General features: G+C 55.8%; 1 protein-coding gene and 1 long non-coding RNA gene across 4 annotated transcripts; one reads left to right on the top strand and one right to left on the bottom strand.

Annotated features, from left to right (window-relative positions):
• Window positions 1-4,422: 4,422 nt before the first annotated feature.
• Window positions 4,423-13,902, bottom strand: Serpina5 (serpin family A member 5). 2 transcript variants are annotated; one of them, XM_013365616.4, is made up of 5 exons: window positions 13,473-13,902; window positions 8,013-8,700; window positions 6,481-6,751; window positions 5,925-6,072; window positions 4,423-5,431 (listed from the first exon to the last, which is right to left on the bottom strand). In XM_013365616.4, exons 2-5 carry the CDS (start codon window positions 8,626-8,628, stop codon window positions 5,246-5,248), a joined length of 1,221 nt encoding a protein of 406 aa, XP_013221070.2. In that variant the 5' UTR covers window positions 8,629-8,700; window positions 13,473-13,902; the 3' UTR covers window positions 4,423-5,245. The 2 variants fall into 2 exon arrangements, with proteins under 2 accessions (XP_013221070.2, XP_077906914.1); XM_078050788.1 differs by lacking the exon at window positions 13,473-13,902 and adding an exon at window positions 12,857-13,033.
• Window positions 11,352-14,483, top strand: LOC144377936 (uncharacterized). Of its 2 annotated transcripts, XR_013439251.1 has the most exons (4): window positions 11,352-11,517; window positions 11,863-12,131; window positions 12,378-12,463; window positions 12,728-14,079. It is a non-coding gene; the product is annotated as an uncharacterized LOC144377936 (long non-coding RNA). The 2 variants fall into 2 exon arrangements; XR_013439250.1 differs by lacking the exon at window positions 11,352-11,517 and having other exon boundaries at window positions 11,531-12,131; window positions 12,728-14,483.
• Window positions 14,484-15,814: the final 1,331 nt, after the last annotated feature.

The following is a 15,814-nucleotide window of genomic DNA, read 5'->3' as shown; positions in this document are numbered from 1 at the left end:
TATTTATTTATTTATTTATTTTTGGCAATACTAGGGATCGAACCAATGGGTGCTGTATTTCTGAGCTACATCCGCAGACTCTTTAGTTTTATTTTGAGATAGTGTTTCTAAATTGCCCAGCTGGCCTCAGACTTGCAATTGTCCTGCCTCCGCCTCCTGAGTAGCTGGGATTACAGGTGAGTACACCCACAGTGTCCACCCAGCTGGATAACTGGTCATCTGGAATACTGCAAGGGATAGCTGATCTTTTGAAGAGATGGATCAAAACCTGCAATGGGTCACCTCTGCAAATAGTTGCCCCAGGAGCCCACCAGTTGGAGGAACGTGTGGCTAACGGACTCATTTCAATTGTCCCTTTCCAGATTTCCGGTTTCCCTAGCCCTCTTACATAGCCTCCATTTCTCAAGGGGAATTGTGGGTTTTCTGGGATTTCTGCTTTCATAATATCCACACTCAAGATTTTAGTCTTTCAGGATTGTGATGCTTGAAATTTTGATCTTTAGGAATCATAGACTTTAGAAATTTTGAGTCAGAAAGATCGTGGTGTTAGGGATTGTCTTTTGGGATCCTGATTGGCACAGTCACCTTGGTGCCCCCTTATTCCCTGCTACACGATCTTGGGGAGGTAGGGGGTGGTCAGTGCTATGGAGTGACCACAGGAAGCTGGAGAGGGCCAGTGATGTCACCTGCTTACCATGCCCAGCCCTTTGAAGGTGCCTCTCCATTAACTGAGTCAATATATACAAAGGCTCAGACAAGTGCCAGGCACCCGGGCGTAGCCTTGGTATCACTGTGACTCTGCTCAGAGCCCTGCACGGTGTCTGGTGACAGTGGAGGAGGGAGCCTCTGCTCTCCTCCCCTTCTGCCACCTGCTCCAGCCACAGGCGCCCTCTTCACACGGGTGCCCACCTCTGGGACTTTGCTCACAAAGCCACACTGAGCTTCTGCCTCTTTTGTTCCTCTGTCCCCTTGGGTCTTGGCTTCAATGCCATCACCCTGGAGACACCCTACGCGCCCTGGCTCCAGAAGGCTCCAGAGATCCTCTCTTAGCACCCATCCTCTTCCTTACCTAGTCGCCTTCTTTGGACGTTGGGACTCTCCACCCCACTTCTCTTCCCTTTCTGGATTTTTTTTTGGTTTTTCTTCTGGAATATTGTATTTTTTAAAAATTTTTTTTTTTTTTTTTAACTTGAGACACTTTGGGATTTATAGAAAAGTCATAGAAACCGTACGGAGGGCTCCAGCTTTGCTCCTCCCCTAACATAAGCAGCCCGTGGAACCGCAGCGGATTTGTCAACAGCTGGAAGCGAACCTTGGAGAGCCCAACCTTAGCAGGACGCCACCCACTGCCCGTTCACGACTCCCACACTGTACTTGGTCACAGGTCTCCTTAGTCTCCTTAGGTCCCTGGTGGTCCTCAGGATCTCCTTTCTGTTCCTGAATTAGCACTTTGCAGGAGGCTAGTGGCATCTTTTTGAACGTCCCTTTGCTTGGGTGTGACCGCTGTTTTCCATGATGGACTGAGGCATGGGTTTGGGGAAAGATGCCACTGATCCCTGGCTCCTAACACGGTGTCAGGGGCAGGAGATGTCACTACGGCTCGTTGCTGGTGACGCCACTTCCATCCCTCAGCCAAGGTGGATCCTACTAGTTCTTTGTTGTCACTGGACTGTCCCCCACTTCCCGTGCCATGCTCTGAGGTGTGCGTCACCCTCTGCAGCCCTCCCCCTCCTCAATCCACATGCAATGAATTCTATTTTTCTGCTTTTTTTTTTTTAAAAAGTATTTTTTTAATTTGTTCTTGCTCATGTTGGAATATCAGCTCCCCAAGGATAGGGATTTTAGGGTTTTGGAAATTTAAAATTTCCCTCCAGCACTTGGAACAGTGCCAGGCACACAGTGGACACTCGGTAACTATCTGAGGACAAATGAGTCCCTCTCATCACAGTTTGTGACTACGCTAATCTATTGGCTTCCCTGGTTATGGCCAGGTCCGTGGCTGCTGGGCTTACCCTTGCACCAGCTCCAGGGTAGACTCCTAGTGGCACCCACGAGTAGCCTTTGATTCATGAGCTCAATAAGCCTGGAAGTGGGGTACTGGCAGGCACGGCTCATCACTGGAGGTGGGAAGTGTTTACCCTGGAGACCAAAGTCACCGTCTCACCCGAGTCTCTGTGGGGAGAGACGGTGGAACCAGTTCCGGTCTTCAGCACAGTGCGGTTCCTCTGCATCAGGCTACAGCTCCTGAGAGGTGGCCCCAGAGTCCCTGTGGGTAGAGAGCGGAATAAAGTGTACTTTCCAAAGGGTGAGCTCCACAAGGAGCATCAGGGACTTGAAAGGTGAGCTGGCCTATGGGTTGAATGGTGTCCCCCTCAAAACTCACATGCTAACGACCTGACCCCCAATATCTCAGAATGTGACAATTGGAATTGGATCTTTAAAGAAATGATGGAGTTAAAATAAGGTCATTAGGTGGACCCAGCCCAATATAGCTGGTGTCTCGACGAGAAAATTCAGACACAGACACGCACAGAGGGAAGACACAGGGACATGGTGCCTCAAGCCAATGGGAGAGGAAGCCAATCCTGCTGACCTCTTGGTCTTGGGCTAGCAGCCTCCAGAACTGTGAGCAAGCCAATTTCTGTTGCTTAAGCCCCCCTGACTGTGGCTCTTTGTTAGGACAGCCTTAGGAAGCCAGTTCCGTGGCTAAGAACGAGGGTCCTGAGGGGAAAGGTCAGGCCTGTATGAACAGGGACCCTACAGGACATTACCTTAGTTTACCCAATGGCAGAGGTCAGCCCTCAGAAGGGGCTGGTGGAGCCTGGGAGAGGGTGTGAGCGCCCCCTAGAGGGGGAGTGGAGGCACCGGCTGAGCTGCAGATGGAAGAAGGGGTGCAGGAGACTCAGGGTGTGCAATGAACCCCAAGGTAAAACGTGATAGCAATGAAAGAAATAGTGGTGGACCCTGTATGCAAGGTCCTTGTCCCTGAACCACCAGCATGGTCCCCTCCTTCCTCCTCCCTCCTCGTCCCCCTTCACACTCCCAACACTGGTCCAGAGAGGTCTCCATGATTTCCCCAGCACACCACAGCTCGCCCACATCATGCTCTGCCCCGGACATTCCCTTGGCCTGCAGGTCTCCTACCTGTTCCCAAGCCTTCTACTCACTCTTTAAGACCAGCTCTGTCTCCCTTCTGCAAAACCTTTCCTGGCTCCTTAAAAGTTTCTCTCTTTCTCTCTCTCTGAGCTGCTATTTCATTCTGTGCACCCCAGGACCTTGTGATGATTGAGCTAAATGGCCTGTGAGGACCCTGACAGCAGCGCTTTGATGTGTGGCAGGCAGCAGAGGCTCAGTGCACCAGACCCCACCCCAGACTCCCCACAGCTCCTGCTTTGGGCCTGTTTGCCCAGTGAACTTTGGACGGCACTGGACCATGTCCTTATCCATGACACACGGGCAGGGCCCCCCTCTGACCTTGGACAGGCTGGGTAAACAGGGGGAGAAATATTTGCCAAGAGAGACTAGACATTATGCAAGGGAAAGACACACAGGGGCAGGGTGACCCCATGAGGAGGTCCAGTCCTGGCCAGCTGCCCTGAGCTCTAGGCATAAACACAAACAAGAGGTCTGGGTCTGCTTGCAGCCACACACCCTGCCATGGTCAACCGGTGGGCCACCTGGGATCTCAGAGTCTGGCCCTCACTGTCACCAGCTATTTTCCCCTATAAAATGAGGACAATGACAAATCTTGGTGGATTGTCAGGGTACGAATGAGATCACGCATGCAAAGCATCCGGCACAGGCTGGCACACAGCAGGTGCTCAGTTCTATGGGGGATTGTCAAAACCCAGGCTTCTGGCCTCGGTACTCCCGTGGGTACCAGCTTTAATACAGTCCAGGCCCTGAGGTCACAGCCGTGGGCACAGCCTCAAGGAAATCAGGATAAGAACATGCAGGTCGGGTGGGCAGGGGCTCTGGGGGCAGCTAATTTTGGGACAGTAAGAGGCCGAGTGAGGAAGATGAACTCGCTCGCTCACCCTTCAATTCTGGTGTCTGGTCCCCTTCATTTGACAGTGAAGGAGCTTGTTGTCTTGGGAAAGGCAGAAAAGGACCTTGCCTGGGTCACTCATGGGACTTCCCCTTGTCTCATCATCTCTCCTCCACGGCGGGGCATGGGACTGAGCCGGTGGCTCCGGGGACATCCAATCATCTGGGCTCTGTACCTGGGTATACCACCCAGCCTCACCAAGACTCACCTCCCGTCTCTAAACTGGGGATGAAGGTGGCACCTGGCCTTGGGGGTACCGTGAGGGGTGAATGGGAGCATGCAGGCCAAGTGCCCAGCACCAAGTCTAGAGCATGGCAAGTTGTCAGTGTCACCGTTCCTAGTAGAGTTGCCGCCACAAAGACAATGAGGCCCAGTGTTTGGAAAATGCTTTATTATTATTGCTGACATGAAATTCACAAGGTGAGTCATCAGGGTCTGCAGCCGCTCCTCTCCCCTTTGCAATAGACCTCCTGTCATCCCCAGCCAGGCCCATGAAAGGGTAACTATTCACCGGTTAGTCCAATCCTGCATTGGGACACTTCCACCCTGGCCTCTGTTTTACCTAACACTCAAATGTGCTGAAGTCAACCAAGGCTGACATGGGACAGTCCAACCTTTTAAATACTTCAAGGGTCCTTTATTGGGATCCTTTCACTGGAGACATGAGGATCCTGAGGTCCAGAGGGGGCCGGTGTGGATCCAATGTCACACAGCTGGTTAAAGCAGGGTGAGTAGCCCCATCTAGAACTCTTTCCAAACTATGATGAACTGACAGTTGTTGCTGATAGATGGGGGACAAGACTTAAAAATGTGCCTCCCGGTGTCTCTCAGCAACCGGAACTGTCTTCCAAATGTGTTTGAAACACTGATCTGAGCATCAGTGGCCTGAACTCTGGGCCTGTCTGGGGTACTAATGTTGTGGGAGCTTGAATGAGTCAACTGGCCTTTCTGAGCCTCAGTGCCAATCTCTACTGATGGACAGCAAGGACAAGACCAATTGTTCTCCAGGTTTCTCCAAGGCACCCTTGTCCTGCAATTGTGTAAGAAGTAATCACCAGTATATTGATCTTATTATTATTTGTGACGTCCCAATAGTCAGCTAAACCTATGTTAATCACCAGCTACTAGCAGATAGATGGGCCATGCTCACCCCTGTCTCCCCCTGCGGAGCCTGTGAATTCCAGGAGAAAACTGCCCTCAGGGTCGGGTCACTTTGCCAAAGAAGAGGATGTTCGTGTTTCCCACGATGGTCAGCAGAAAGGGTCTGTTGAACACGACCCTCTGAGAGCCCAGTCGGGCCGACCTGAACATGAAGACTGTCCCGGTGGCTGCAGCTGCTTTGGTTCCTGACTCGTCCACCTCCACCACGGCCCGGTGCACCATCTGCAGGGAGACAGCAGGCATTATCTGGCCACCCAGGGCTGGGAGCAGGATTCGTGGGAAATGGCAAAGCCACCTACAGCTCCAACACAGGCCTCAGTGCACCTGAGCCTGGGAGAGGGAGGAAGTGGAACATCTGAGCAGCCACCTGTGCCAGCCGCTGTGCCCAGAGGAGACTGCACGTGTGTCAGTCACTGAATCCTCGTGACATCTCACAGTGAGGTGTGACTTCCCTGTTTCACAGGTGAGAGAGAGGAGGCTCAGAGTCTCAGGTATTTGCTGGAGCTCCCACAGCTAGGAAGGGAAGGGGCTTGCACAGGATTCTGAGTCTTGACCAGTTATTACTGCACTCCCTCCCCCCAGGCACGGTGGCTTCCTATGGCAAGGAGCAAGAAGCCCAAAGTAACATCTTTGTGGAAAAGAGGAGGGGGTGGGGAGATCTCAGGGCAGGGCAGGCCATTCCTGAAGGCGGTGGCTCGGGGACTTCTGGACTCACCTCGGACACCTGGATGTTGGAGTGGTTGGTGAGGCCGCTCAGGTCGGCCTGGGAGGTGAAGACTTGGCTGATCCCTAGCTTGGGCAGGATTTTCTCCAGCTGATAGGAGCCCTCGATGGAGAACTTGGGAAGGTAAAGGTCCAGCTGCCTAGAGAAAGAAAAGAGCCGTCCTCAGCCCGAGCCGGGGCTCCCTGAGCTTGTGTTCCAGGCACGCCCCTCGGCTTCTTGGGCTTCTCTGCCCTTCATCTCGGACAGACCTCTGTGTTCCAGGCACGCCCCTGGGCTTCTTGGGCTTCTCTGCCCTTCATCTCGGACAGACCTCCCCTGGGTCTGGACTTGGACTTGGGCTGCCCCACTCTGGCACCTCCCCCCCGGGAACCCAGCTTCCCACCTGGGTCCCTCCAGCTGGCCCAGGACTTCACCAGGTGACTTTGGGTTTGGAAGGAGCTCCATAACTGGGTGGGTCCTTCCCACCACCACTGTGTGGTCTTGGGGGCCATGGATGTCCCTGGGCTCGGGCAGGGTCAGGCTGGCCCTGGAGTGGTCTGAAGAGTACCTCTTGGTCAACAAGTGAAGCCACTTCCCCAGCCTTTTCCCGGTCAGGCCGTTCTCCACCTGCGCCATCTTGCCCTCGCTGGGGAGAATGAGAAGGGCAGTGGCGTTGCCTTCGTAGGGGACCCCCACCACCTCGCAGGAGAGGTTCCGGTCCAGGAAGTAGTAATATTGATCCTCCCGGTTCATCATGGACACCTTCACGGTGGTGTCCCAGTTCACGTGGAAATCTTGCTCCTTGGTGTTTTCGGGGTTGAAGCCTGTCTCCCACTTAGCTAAAGGGGGGGGCGACAGGGAGGGAAGAGAACTGGGTAAGGGTGAGGCATTCTCTGCTGCAAAGGAAGAGTGGATTCAGGAAGCAGAGTGGCAGAGCGGCTCCTCGTATAGAGCCTTCACTACAGAGCAGCAGAACCTGCACTCTGGACTATGAAGGCAGGTCCCTTTATGACCCTAGGGTATGTCTCGACTTGTCATGGTGCCTCTCCTTCCATATTTGAAAAACAAGAAGGTTGGCTTTCATGTCTTTGGAGGCCCTTTGATTTTCTGATGCCTGAGGTGCTCCCTGACGTCTAGGGGAGGTGCTCTGTGTTTTACTCTTTTCCTGATGGTTGCATTTTGATCTGGGTTTTGCACAGAGGTGTAAGGGGTCCTGGAAGGACATGATCATCCCTGTTAGGAGGCCTTCCCTGGGCTCCTTCTCTGGCTGCTTCCCATGGGCACTGCTAATCAAGGATGGCAAGTGACCGCTTCCGACTTCTTAATCGTTCTCAAGGTGGGCCCTGCCCCAGAACCAATGCTTAGCTTATTTCACAGTTGCTATAAGGGGACCAGTCCTGGACCGAGGGACAAGAACCTCAGAATCCAAGCCTGGTATTCCTTGCTGTGAATTTGTTCCCTCTCCCCAAATCCATTTGTTGAAACCCTAAACCCCAAGGTGATGGTGCCAGGAGGCAGGGCCTCTGGGTGGCTGTTAGGTTGCCAAAGCAGAGTCCTCGTAAGTGAGGTTAGTGCCGTTGTGGGAGGGACCCAGGGACCCACGTCCCCCTCCCCCTGTGTGAATGTGCTAGCTGTGGGGATCCTGGCTTCGGCAGACACTGAGTCAAAGCTCCATCTCAGGCTTCCTGTTCTCTAAAAACGTGAGAAATAAGTTCTGTTGCATATAAGCCACCCGGTGTGTGGTGTTTTGCTGTAGTCACCCAAAGGGTCTGAGACACTATTTGTGACTCTGGGAGTTGACAGATGGACTCCCCCCTCTCCTCCCCTCTTCCCCTACTCTGCCTGTCCCCCTTCCCTGCAGGTCACAGGGCTCAGCATCTGCAAAGAGGAGCCGATGAGCCTTTGGAGAGCAGGGGCGTTTTCAGTGAATCCAGGGAGATGACGGCTCTACCTCTGTCAGTGGGCCAGAGGGGCTCCCGCTGGGACGAAGCACTAAAGCTGCCTCACTGGCTTCTTTAGGTGGAGGGAATGGGGTATTGTTGTGGCTAAAGCAGTGGAAAGAGAGAAAGTTCTGGTTCAAACCGGAACCTGTCACCTCACCTTTAAAGAAAATGTAATTCACCATCACTATGATGTGGGTGCTGTCGAGGTCCTGGATCAAGTCCACAATCTTGCCCTTGGTTTGCGTTGCCACATAGTCATTGATCTGCTTCTGGGCTTCTGTGGGGTTCCCGAAGTTGGTGGGGAAAATGTCCGCCTGGTACATAGTCTTCATGGCCCTCAGAAAGCCCTCCTGAACGCTCACTGTAGGGTCCATGAAGAGGGCGTTGCCGAGGCTGAGCTCGAGGCCCTCTCTGGGCTGACTCAGCTCCTGCAGAAGCTTCTGGAAGGTGTTGTGGAGTTCCTCTTCTGAGTCGGGCTGCAGGCTGTGGCCCAGGCCCTCCAGGATCTGCGCCTTGGTGTTGGAGTGGGCCCCCAGGGTGAGCATGGCCAGGCTCATGGAGATGCTCAGAGGGGAGAAGAAGATGTTCTGTCCAGGGGCGTTGGAAGCCAAGGCTCTGTAGAGGTCAAAGGCGAATTCCCTGGTGCTGGGGGCCACTGTGTCATGGACAGCGGGTTCCTTGATTTTCCTCCTTGTCTCCCGAGAGTTGTGGCGTCGGAGGGAGGCCAGCTGAGGGCTGATGAGCGTCAGGCACAAGAGGAGGACCAGCTTCATGGTGGCTGCCGCTGTCCTGGAGGGGATGTGGGAAGGTGTTCTCAGAGAGGGCGCCGGCAGCAGTTCTCGGAGCTGTGGACAGAGAGACAGGTGAAGCTGACATTCTAGAGAGTTGTCACCGCGCATCCCCCAGCCTCCGGTTGGGTCCATGTGGCCTCAAAGAGGAGTGACAGTACCCATGAGGTCTGGGTGAGGGCCTGTGGAGGGCGCTATGGCTGGAAGGGCTGGACGGGGGATGTGGACATCTACCATAGGGACAGGAAAGAGAAGGCAGAGCAAGTGCAGACCCGAGGACAGGCAGGGGCCTGCTAGCGCGGGACGCCTGGCCTCTCATTCACATCAAGGCTCCTGTCGGTGGTGGGCATCGGGGAGGTTTCCAGGGGTGAGAGGCCTCTGACCTTCCCTGGGGTATCATGGCCCAGCACTTGGCAAGGCTCCACTCCCTCTGAGAGCTCAGACCAGCTCCTCCCCCTGGGCCTCCACCTGGCTGGCTTTGCCACTGCATGTCCCCTGAGCCCGGTGGTCAGGGTATCATGGTACTGATCCGTCTGCCAGGGCTGCTACAGGCCACCTTTGTCCCCAGAGAGTCTCTTGAAAAACTCCGCACTCTTACTGTGAGCCTCCGACCTCCCCGTCTTTCATCAGCATCTGAAAAGTGCCCATAAAATTCCTGACCCTGGACACCCCACAATGTGTCTGTATTTGGAGAAAGGATCTTTAAAGAGCTCATGGCATTAAAATGAAGTTACTAGAGCGTGCCCCAAGCCAACAAGACATTTTTTTGTTTTTTAAGATGAGGGCGGGGAAGTCAGGACACAGACACACCAAGAGTGAAGTCCTGCAGGGTGGTCCACTGCTCCTGCTCACAGGCCTTCTGTCTCTGCTCCTGTCCTCCCTCCTGCATGCCGGGAACCTCCTGCCTGTGCCCCCATCTGGCTGTGGCCCCAAGTCCTCCTTCTACCTCCATGGTGGTGAGGAACCCCGCTCTGGAGCCAGCTGCCTGGTTCACCTCTCAGCCTACTAGGACTTCACACTGTGACTCTGGGTGGCCAGTGCTCCCCAAGCCACCCTCCTCACTGTGAGTCAGGGTAGAAGCAGCACTGACGCACAGGGTTCTGGGAGCAGAGCCTCCCAGGGAGCAAGTGCTATGCAAATTGTATGAGGCATCTGAATGGCTTGTCTGCCAAAGCTCCACCTGACACCCGACACTCCATGTCCTCAGCTGTGCCTGGAGGCAGCTCGGTCAGCCCCTGGGGAGCATCTTCATCCTGCACACTGTTCTTGGAGCAAGTCCTTCCCTGCTAGGTTTATTCTCCAAACACCATGTCATCAGGTCCCCTAGAGCCAGGGTGAGCAGAGACAGCCGGCCAGTCACACGACCCAGACAAAGCCAAACCCTAAAGGAACCCAAACTGCAGCACTGGAAGCTGCTACCGAGTGGCCCACTTGGGGAGACCTTGGGACAAGAATAGGTTGGGGCATCAAGCGGACCAGGACCACAGGCCCGTCTTTGAACAAGGCTGAAGGGCTCAGGTAGGTCATCCTGACCAGCCCTCCTCTCCCAGTTGCATCTGGGCTCAGAGAAGAATGTTCTGCCTGCAGAATGTCTGGCCGTGGGAGCCAGATGCAGCAGCCTCTGCAGTCACGGGCCACGGGGTGGGGGGTGGGGGCATTGCCCACCCTCTGCTAGGTGCTCTGCTGTCTATCAACTCCTTCAACCATACCCCCCAGGGAGGTGGGCTCGCTTAGGGCTCCATCTTACAGAGGGGTAATCCAAGGTCCAAGGAGGAGCCTCCTGCTGACTGGCAAGGTGTGGACTTAGACCCATTGTGACCCTGATTGTGTCTGCATCTTTGATCCTGGTTCAGCAGCCGCTGCGATAGCCCTCATCTGCAGATAATTCAGGAGCATACTCCCAGATTCTAGGCTGTTCTCCCTCCCTGTTCCCACAGTGACGGCCATCTCTGGAGGTCTGTGAGGGACAAGGTGGCTGTGGACTACTGTGTGTCCTTTAAACTAGTCTATCTATAGTACAGTGTGCCCTCTCCTGCAGATCGAGTTGCCCTAGAAAAACCATTTGGCTGAGTCCCCTGCAGATCAGCACAGAGCTGATAACCCCATGGCTGGAGCAGCCGGGAGCAGGGGACATCCTGTGTGGGCAAAGCCCTTGTGAGGCTGCTAGGCAGCTGGCCAGGCCACCCAACCCAAGCCTTGCATTCTTCATCAGCGACACCAGGACTGGAAGGTGCGGTGGCCAACAGCTGCCCCCACCATGTCCCCAAACCCCTGAACACCAGAGACCTGAGAGTGAGCAGTCCCTAGGTCTCCTGGGAGAGCCAGGTCTGTTCTTGGGGTGGAGGGTCCCAGGTTCACTCAGGTTCCCTTGGGCCACAGGATTGGGACCCAGAAGTCTTGGTCCATTTGGGCCCACCCTTTTATTAAGGCCACTATTTATGAAGCACTACAATTACTACATAAAATTGCCTCCAAAATTAAGTATTATTAGCCCCGATCTTATAGTGAATTAACTGAGGCTCAGTGGAACGGACGTGTTCACTCCCAATGTCCCCTCTCAAGGGCTCGTTACCCTCCCCTGCCACGTGGTGTGAAGAGAAGTCTCTCTGAAAGTGGAGGCCTCAGGGTGCGTTTGGGCTTCGTGGTTAAAAGCCTGGTTTCGCCATCAGGCTCCTGGGCCTCTGGTGGAAATACGTGGCTTTGAGAGCCTTTTGGGTCCTCTCTGAGGTAGGCTGAGCCTGAGCGGGCCCAGGGAGCCTCCCAGGCTGCAGACCAGCCCCACTATGTGCCAGGAGAGCCCGGACCCTGACATTAACATTCCTGCAGGAGGAAGAGAGGAGACCACTCAAGTTCACCTGCAATTTCAAGCTTGAGGTAGGTGGCAGTGCCGGGGGAAGGGGAGGAGGCTCTGCCCTGTTTCCCACTGGTCCCCTACAATACGTGGACGTCAAATCTGCTGGCCTTCATTCCAAATTGGGCCACAAGGTCCCACCTGGTCTGGGTCCAGACTCAGCCGAGAGAAGTATGCAGCTGAGGAGGGTCTTTCCAGCATCTGCTAATCACGAAGGGACAAGGGCGTGGATCTGACGAGGACGGGGAAGCAAAGCCAGCGCTCCGTCCAGACCCTGAAGACCTGGGTAGGGCTTCATGGGAGAAGCAACCTTGACCTTTCCGCCTGCAGCCCACGAGCAAGGCTTGTGGATTTCTATTTCCACACAGGCCTCCGACCTCCCTGCCTCTCTCCACTCTCCCCACCACCCTAAGGGGAGACCCCACTTCCACCTGGACCACTAGTGGCCTCCCCTCTGTGCCCGGGGGGCCACTGTACACACTGCATGGGACAGAAGCTCCTTCCCTCACGGCCTTGGCCCAGCTCCCCCGGCCACAGAAGACCACTGCTGCCCACTGTATGTGGCCTGAGGATCCCTGTGTGTCCTGGCTGCGCTGGCCCCCGTTGGCCTCACCTTGACCTGCTCTGCCTGGCTCACGTGAGTCCCCAGGCCTAAGGCTTCCCTTCCAGACTCCCCCAGCCCAGCAGTCTCTGTCCTGCCCTGGGCCCTCCCCCACACCGCTCCCTCTTCTACAGTTCCCTCCTGACCGTCCCCCCCGCCCAAGGCCGCTTCTGCACAGGTTCACGCTCTGCTTTCATGTCACCCTTGGTGACATCCTCCCACGCCTGAACCTGTTTCTCCCCCTGTTACTTCCCATAATGGCTTCTCTCCTGTTTCTCCTAGAGCTCCACCAGTTGTCTGGGGGGACCCCATGCGCCACTGTGGAATAAATGAAGGAATGCAAGCCTGGACCCCTCTTCTCCTCAGAGGTAGCAGATGCCAGCTGGACACTGGGGGGGACACAGTCAGGCTGGGAGCTGCTGCTGGGCTCCGGGCTTTCCAGGCATTCAACCCCAAGTAACTCCCTCCCTGTGGCTCAGCTGGGCCACCCACCTTATCTTTTAACACCCTCTCTGTTGAGGTCTAACTGACCAACAGCCCTGCATCCCTAGAGAACAGGGCCAGAGCCTGGAGACCAAAGACGCCGTGTGTGTCACCTTGGTCAATGTCATGAACTCGTCCTCCACCCCCAGGTGTCCCAGCCTCTTCACGCTCCACGCTTCAGGCTCCAACCCAGGACGCTGGCCCAGGGAGCTGCGGCCCCTCACTGTGGCATTCCTTGCCGAGACCCCGTCCTTGGAAAACTTGAACACCCCGCTCACCTTGCTCGACTTGGGTTCTTTAGCAAACTTCCAAGGCTCCTGGAGCCTCCGAGCCTCCGCCCGCCCGCCTGAAGGCTGCCTCCACCAGGCGCCTTATCTAGGGAAGCAGCTTTTCCTGAGGCTCTCGAGTGGACGACGTGAGGGAGCGGCCCCCATCCAGCAGACAGCTTGTCGCCACTGCCTTGGGTCAGGGTTTCTCAATCTTGTCCTGTTGACACTCAGAGCTGGAGCATTCTGTGTGTGGGGGTGGGGGTGTTGTCCTGGGCATCGCAGGGTGAGCAGAAGCCTAGCGGTTGACCACAGTGGCCCCTCCAAAGGTGACAACCACACTGATCTACGTTCCAGCCAGGTGTGGCTGGTGGGCACTGCCCCTGGGGCTGTGCCTCAGTCACACGTGCAGGGGCTGTAACTACCTCCCTCCCACCTGTGGGGACACGGAGGCTCGGCCAGCTTCAGGGTGCAGCCCAGCTTGTTCTGGGCACTGTGGAGGCCCTTCCCGTCCCTTGGAGACTCCCGAGAGATGTTGAGCCCTCCAGACCCGATACTCTAGAGTGCCCCCGGGTCCCTCCCCGCAGCCTCAGGCCCGCGAGACCACAGCCACAGTGTCCGTACTCACTCTGTCTTGCAGCTGAGTGTGCACACAGCAGGGTGGCCGTCCTCAGGGCTCAGGACGGGGGCAGAGGGCAGGCAGGACTGCAGCCCGCATTTGTCACTGACCACAGCAGCCCTGCCCCTCCCCTGGCCCCGCCCAGGTCCTGCCTATCCTACCCTAGAAGGCTTCCAGCCAACACTCTGGCCATAGGGAAGTGGCCTGCACAGAAGCTCCTACCAGGCCACCCACTCAGTGTCACCAAGCCTACTGGGGCCACCATAAACCTGGAGGGACAGCAATGCGAGGTCATCAGCTGCTGCACTCCAGAGCAGGGAAAAATCCCCCAGTGGCCACCCTCCCCCGGCCAGGCTCCATTTCTTTGTTTTCTGCAGCTATTGCCTGTGGACCAGGGGACTGGCTTGAGCCACCTCCCCACTAGCCTGCTATAGTTACTGATCAGGGACAGTCCCCATTCTGGTGGCAATGAGAGTCTCACAATGGCTGTGATGCTGTGGTCATTGTATCCACCCAATTGCATCAACACCTCCACAGGATCAGAAGGACAAAGGAATTGTTCAAGGTCATGTACCAAATTAGGGAATGAAGGGCCCAGTGCCCAAGCTGACTTCAAGGTCCCTGCTCTTTGCTCAGAAAAGGGCTGAAGCAGGGATTCCTGTGGCTCAGCGGATCTGTCCTTTTCTACCTCGAAACTGGGGCCCTCTCTGCCCCTCGCTTTGACCAGTGTTCCCAAGGTGTCCGTGCAGGGTGCTGGCTCAGGCCGTGATGCTTCTAGGTCCCCAGGCCTGGGGCTTCCTCTCACCACAGGGCCCTGCGTGTGACCACCACCAGGAAGGCGGGTACAGGCGGGTGTCGAGAGGGCCCAGTAAAGCAGAGGACAGGAGGCACCTGGGACGTGTGACCTGCAAGTTCAGCAGGCCGGTCCCCACACCCTGTGAGACGTTTCCTTTCCTACCCACCATGGTTCTGAGGCCAGTTAGGGCACTCTGCAGGGTTAAGAACTCGTATTCATGGGCACTTTTTAGATTCTTTTTTCCTTCTTTGAACTACTAGGGATCCAAACCAGGGTCTCACGTCTGCTAGAGGAGCGCGCCACCACTCAGCGACCACCCCGCCCATTTTGTGTTTTACACTTTTATTTATTTTGAGAAAGGTTCTCATTAAATTGTCTGGGCTGGGCTCTAGCGTGGAGTCCTGCTCCAGCCTCCTGAGTAGCGGGACTGCAGGGCTGGCCATGTGGACACTCTAAACCAGAGCCCAGTTCCTCCCAGAGCCCTGTGGGTTCTCTCTCTTTCACGGCAGCCCTGGGAGCCCTGACCTCAGGCTCATTGTGGAGAGAGCAGGCCCCACCAGGTGACCTGTGCACAGCGCCCTCCATGCTCCAACCTGTGCGTGACACCTGCTACCACCAGAGGGACTTTCCAGGTGTGATTAGGGTAAAGATCTAGGAATGGGGAGAGTGTCATGGTCACCCAGGTGGGTCCTAAACGTAATCACTGGGTCTTTAGAGAAAGAGATGCAGGAGGTGGAGTTAGAAGCAGGTGGTGTGGTGACCAGGGCAGGGGGAGGAACCAGGGGTCTCGGAGGTCTCTCTCCAAGTAGTGAGGAAGCTTCTGGAAATTGGAGAAGAAGCCCCCTCCCCGGAGCCTCCAGAAGGAAGGATCCCTGCCCAAATCGGGACTGTGGCCCAGCGAGGTCTACTTTGGCCTCCCAGCAATGAAAGGATAAATGTCCTGCGTCATCCTCTGCCTTGTGACATTTGGTCACACTAGCAACAGGGATAGAGAAGGAGCCCAGACAGTTCCAGCTGAAACTGCTTTGGGAAAGAGGGGGCCACGCAGCATCCTGGGGCGCTGCTCACGCTGTGACCGTCCAAGGCTGAGCCATGCCACGGGTACGATTTTCCAAGCCAACCTCCGAAGGAATACCGTGGGAAACTGGGAGCAACCGGTGGTAACCCAGAACTCCCCATGGCCCCTCAGAAAGGGCCTGAGAAAATGGGGGCTGAGGGTGGGTCAATTTTGAAGGGGGGGTTGGGGGTCTCAGGGCTCAGCACACCGGGGCTGCCTAACCCAGCATCCCACCTGGCAGCTTAATCACAGAAAGAAGTTTCTCTGCGGTTCTGGAGGCTGGACCCTCACATCCTCCTTTGCCCCAGGTACCTCCTAAGGGCTTTTCCAAATCCTGTCACCTGGAGATTAGGGCTCATACGAACTTTGGAAGGACGAAGTTCTATCCACAGCACTGGGGACAGTGCATAGGGAGGGCCAGTGGCCAGGATGGGCTCCTAGAGCCTGGGAGGCCTGGGGAGGGCTGGCAGTGGACGGGTCCTTGGGAGCAGAGCCAAG

This window comes from Ictidomys tridecemlineatus, chromosome 5 (genome assembly GCF_052094955.1).
Source record: "Ictidomys tridecemlineatus isolate mIctTri1 chromosome 5, mIctTri1.hap1, whole genome shotgun sequence".
Taxonomy (NCBI): Eukaryota; Metazoa; Chordata; class Mammalia; order Rodentia; family Sciuridae; genus Ictidomys; species Ictidomys tridecemlineatus.
Note: the sequence above shows the minus strand (reverse complement) of the source record. Positions and strands in the feature narration are given on the sequence as shown.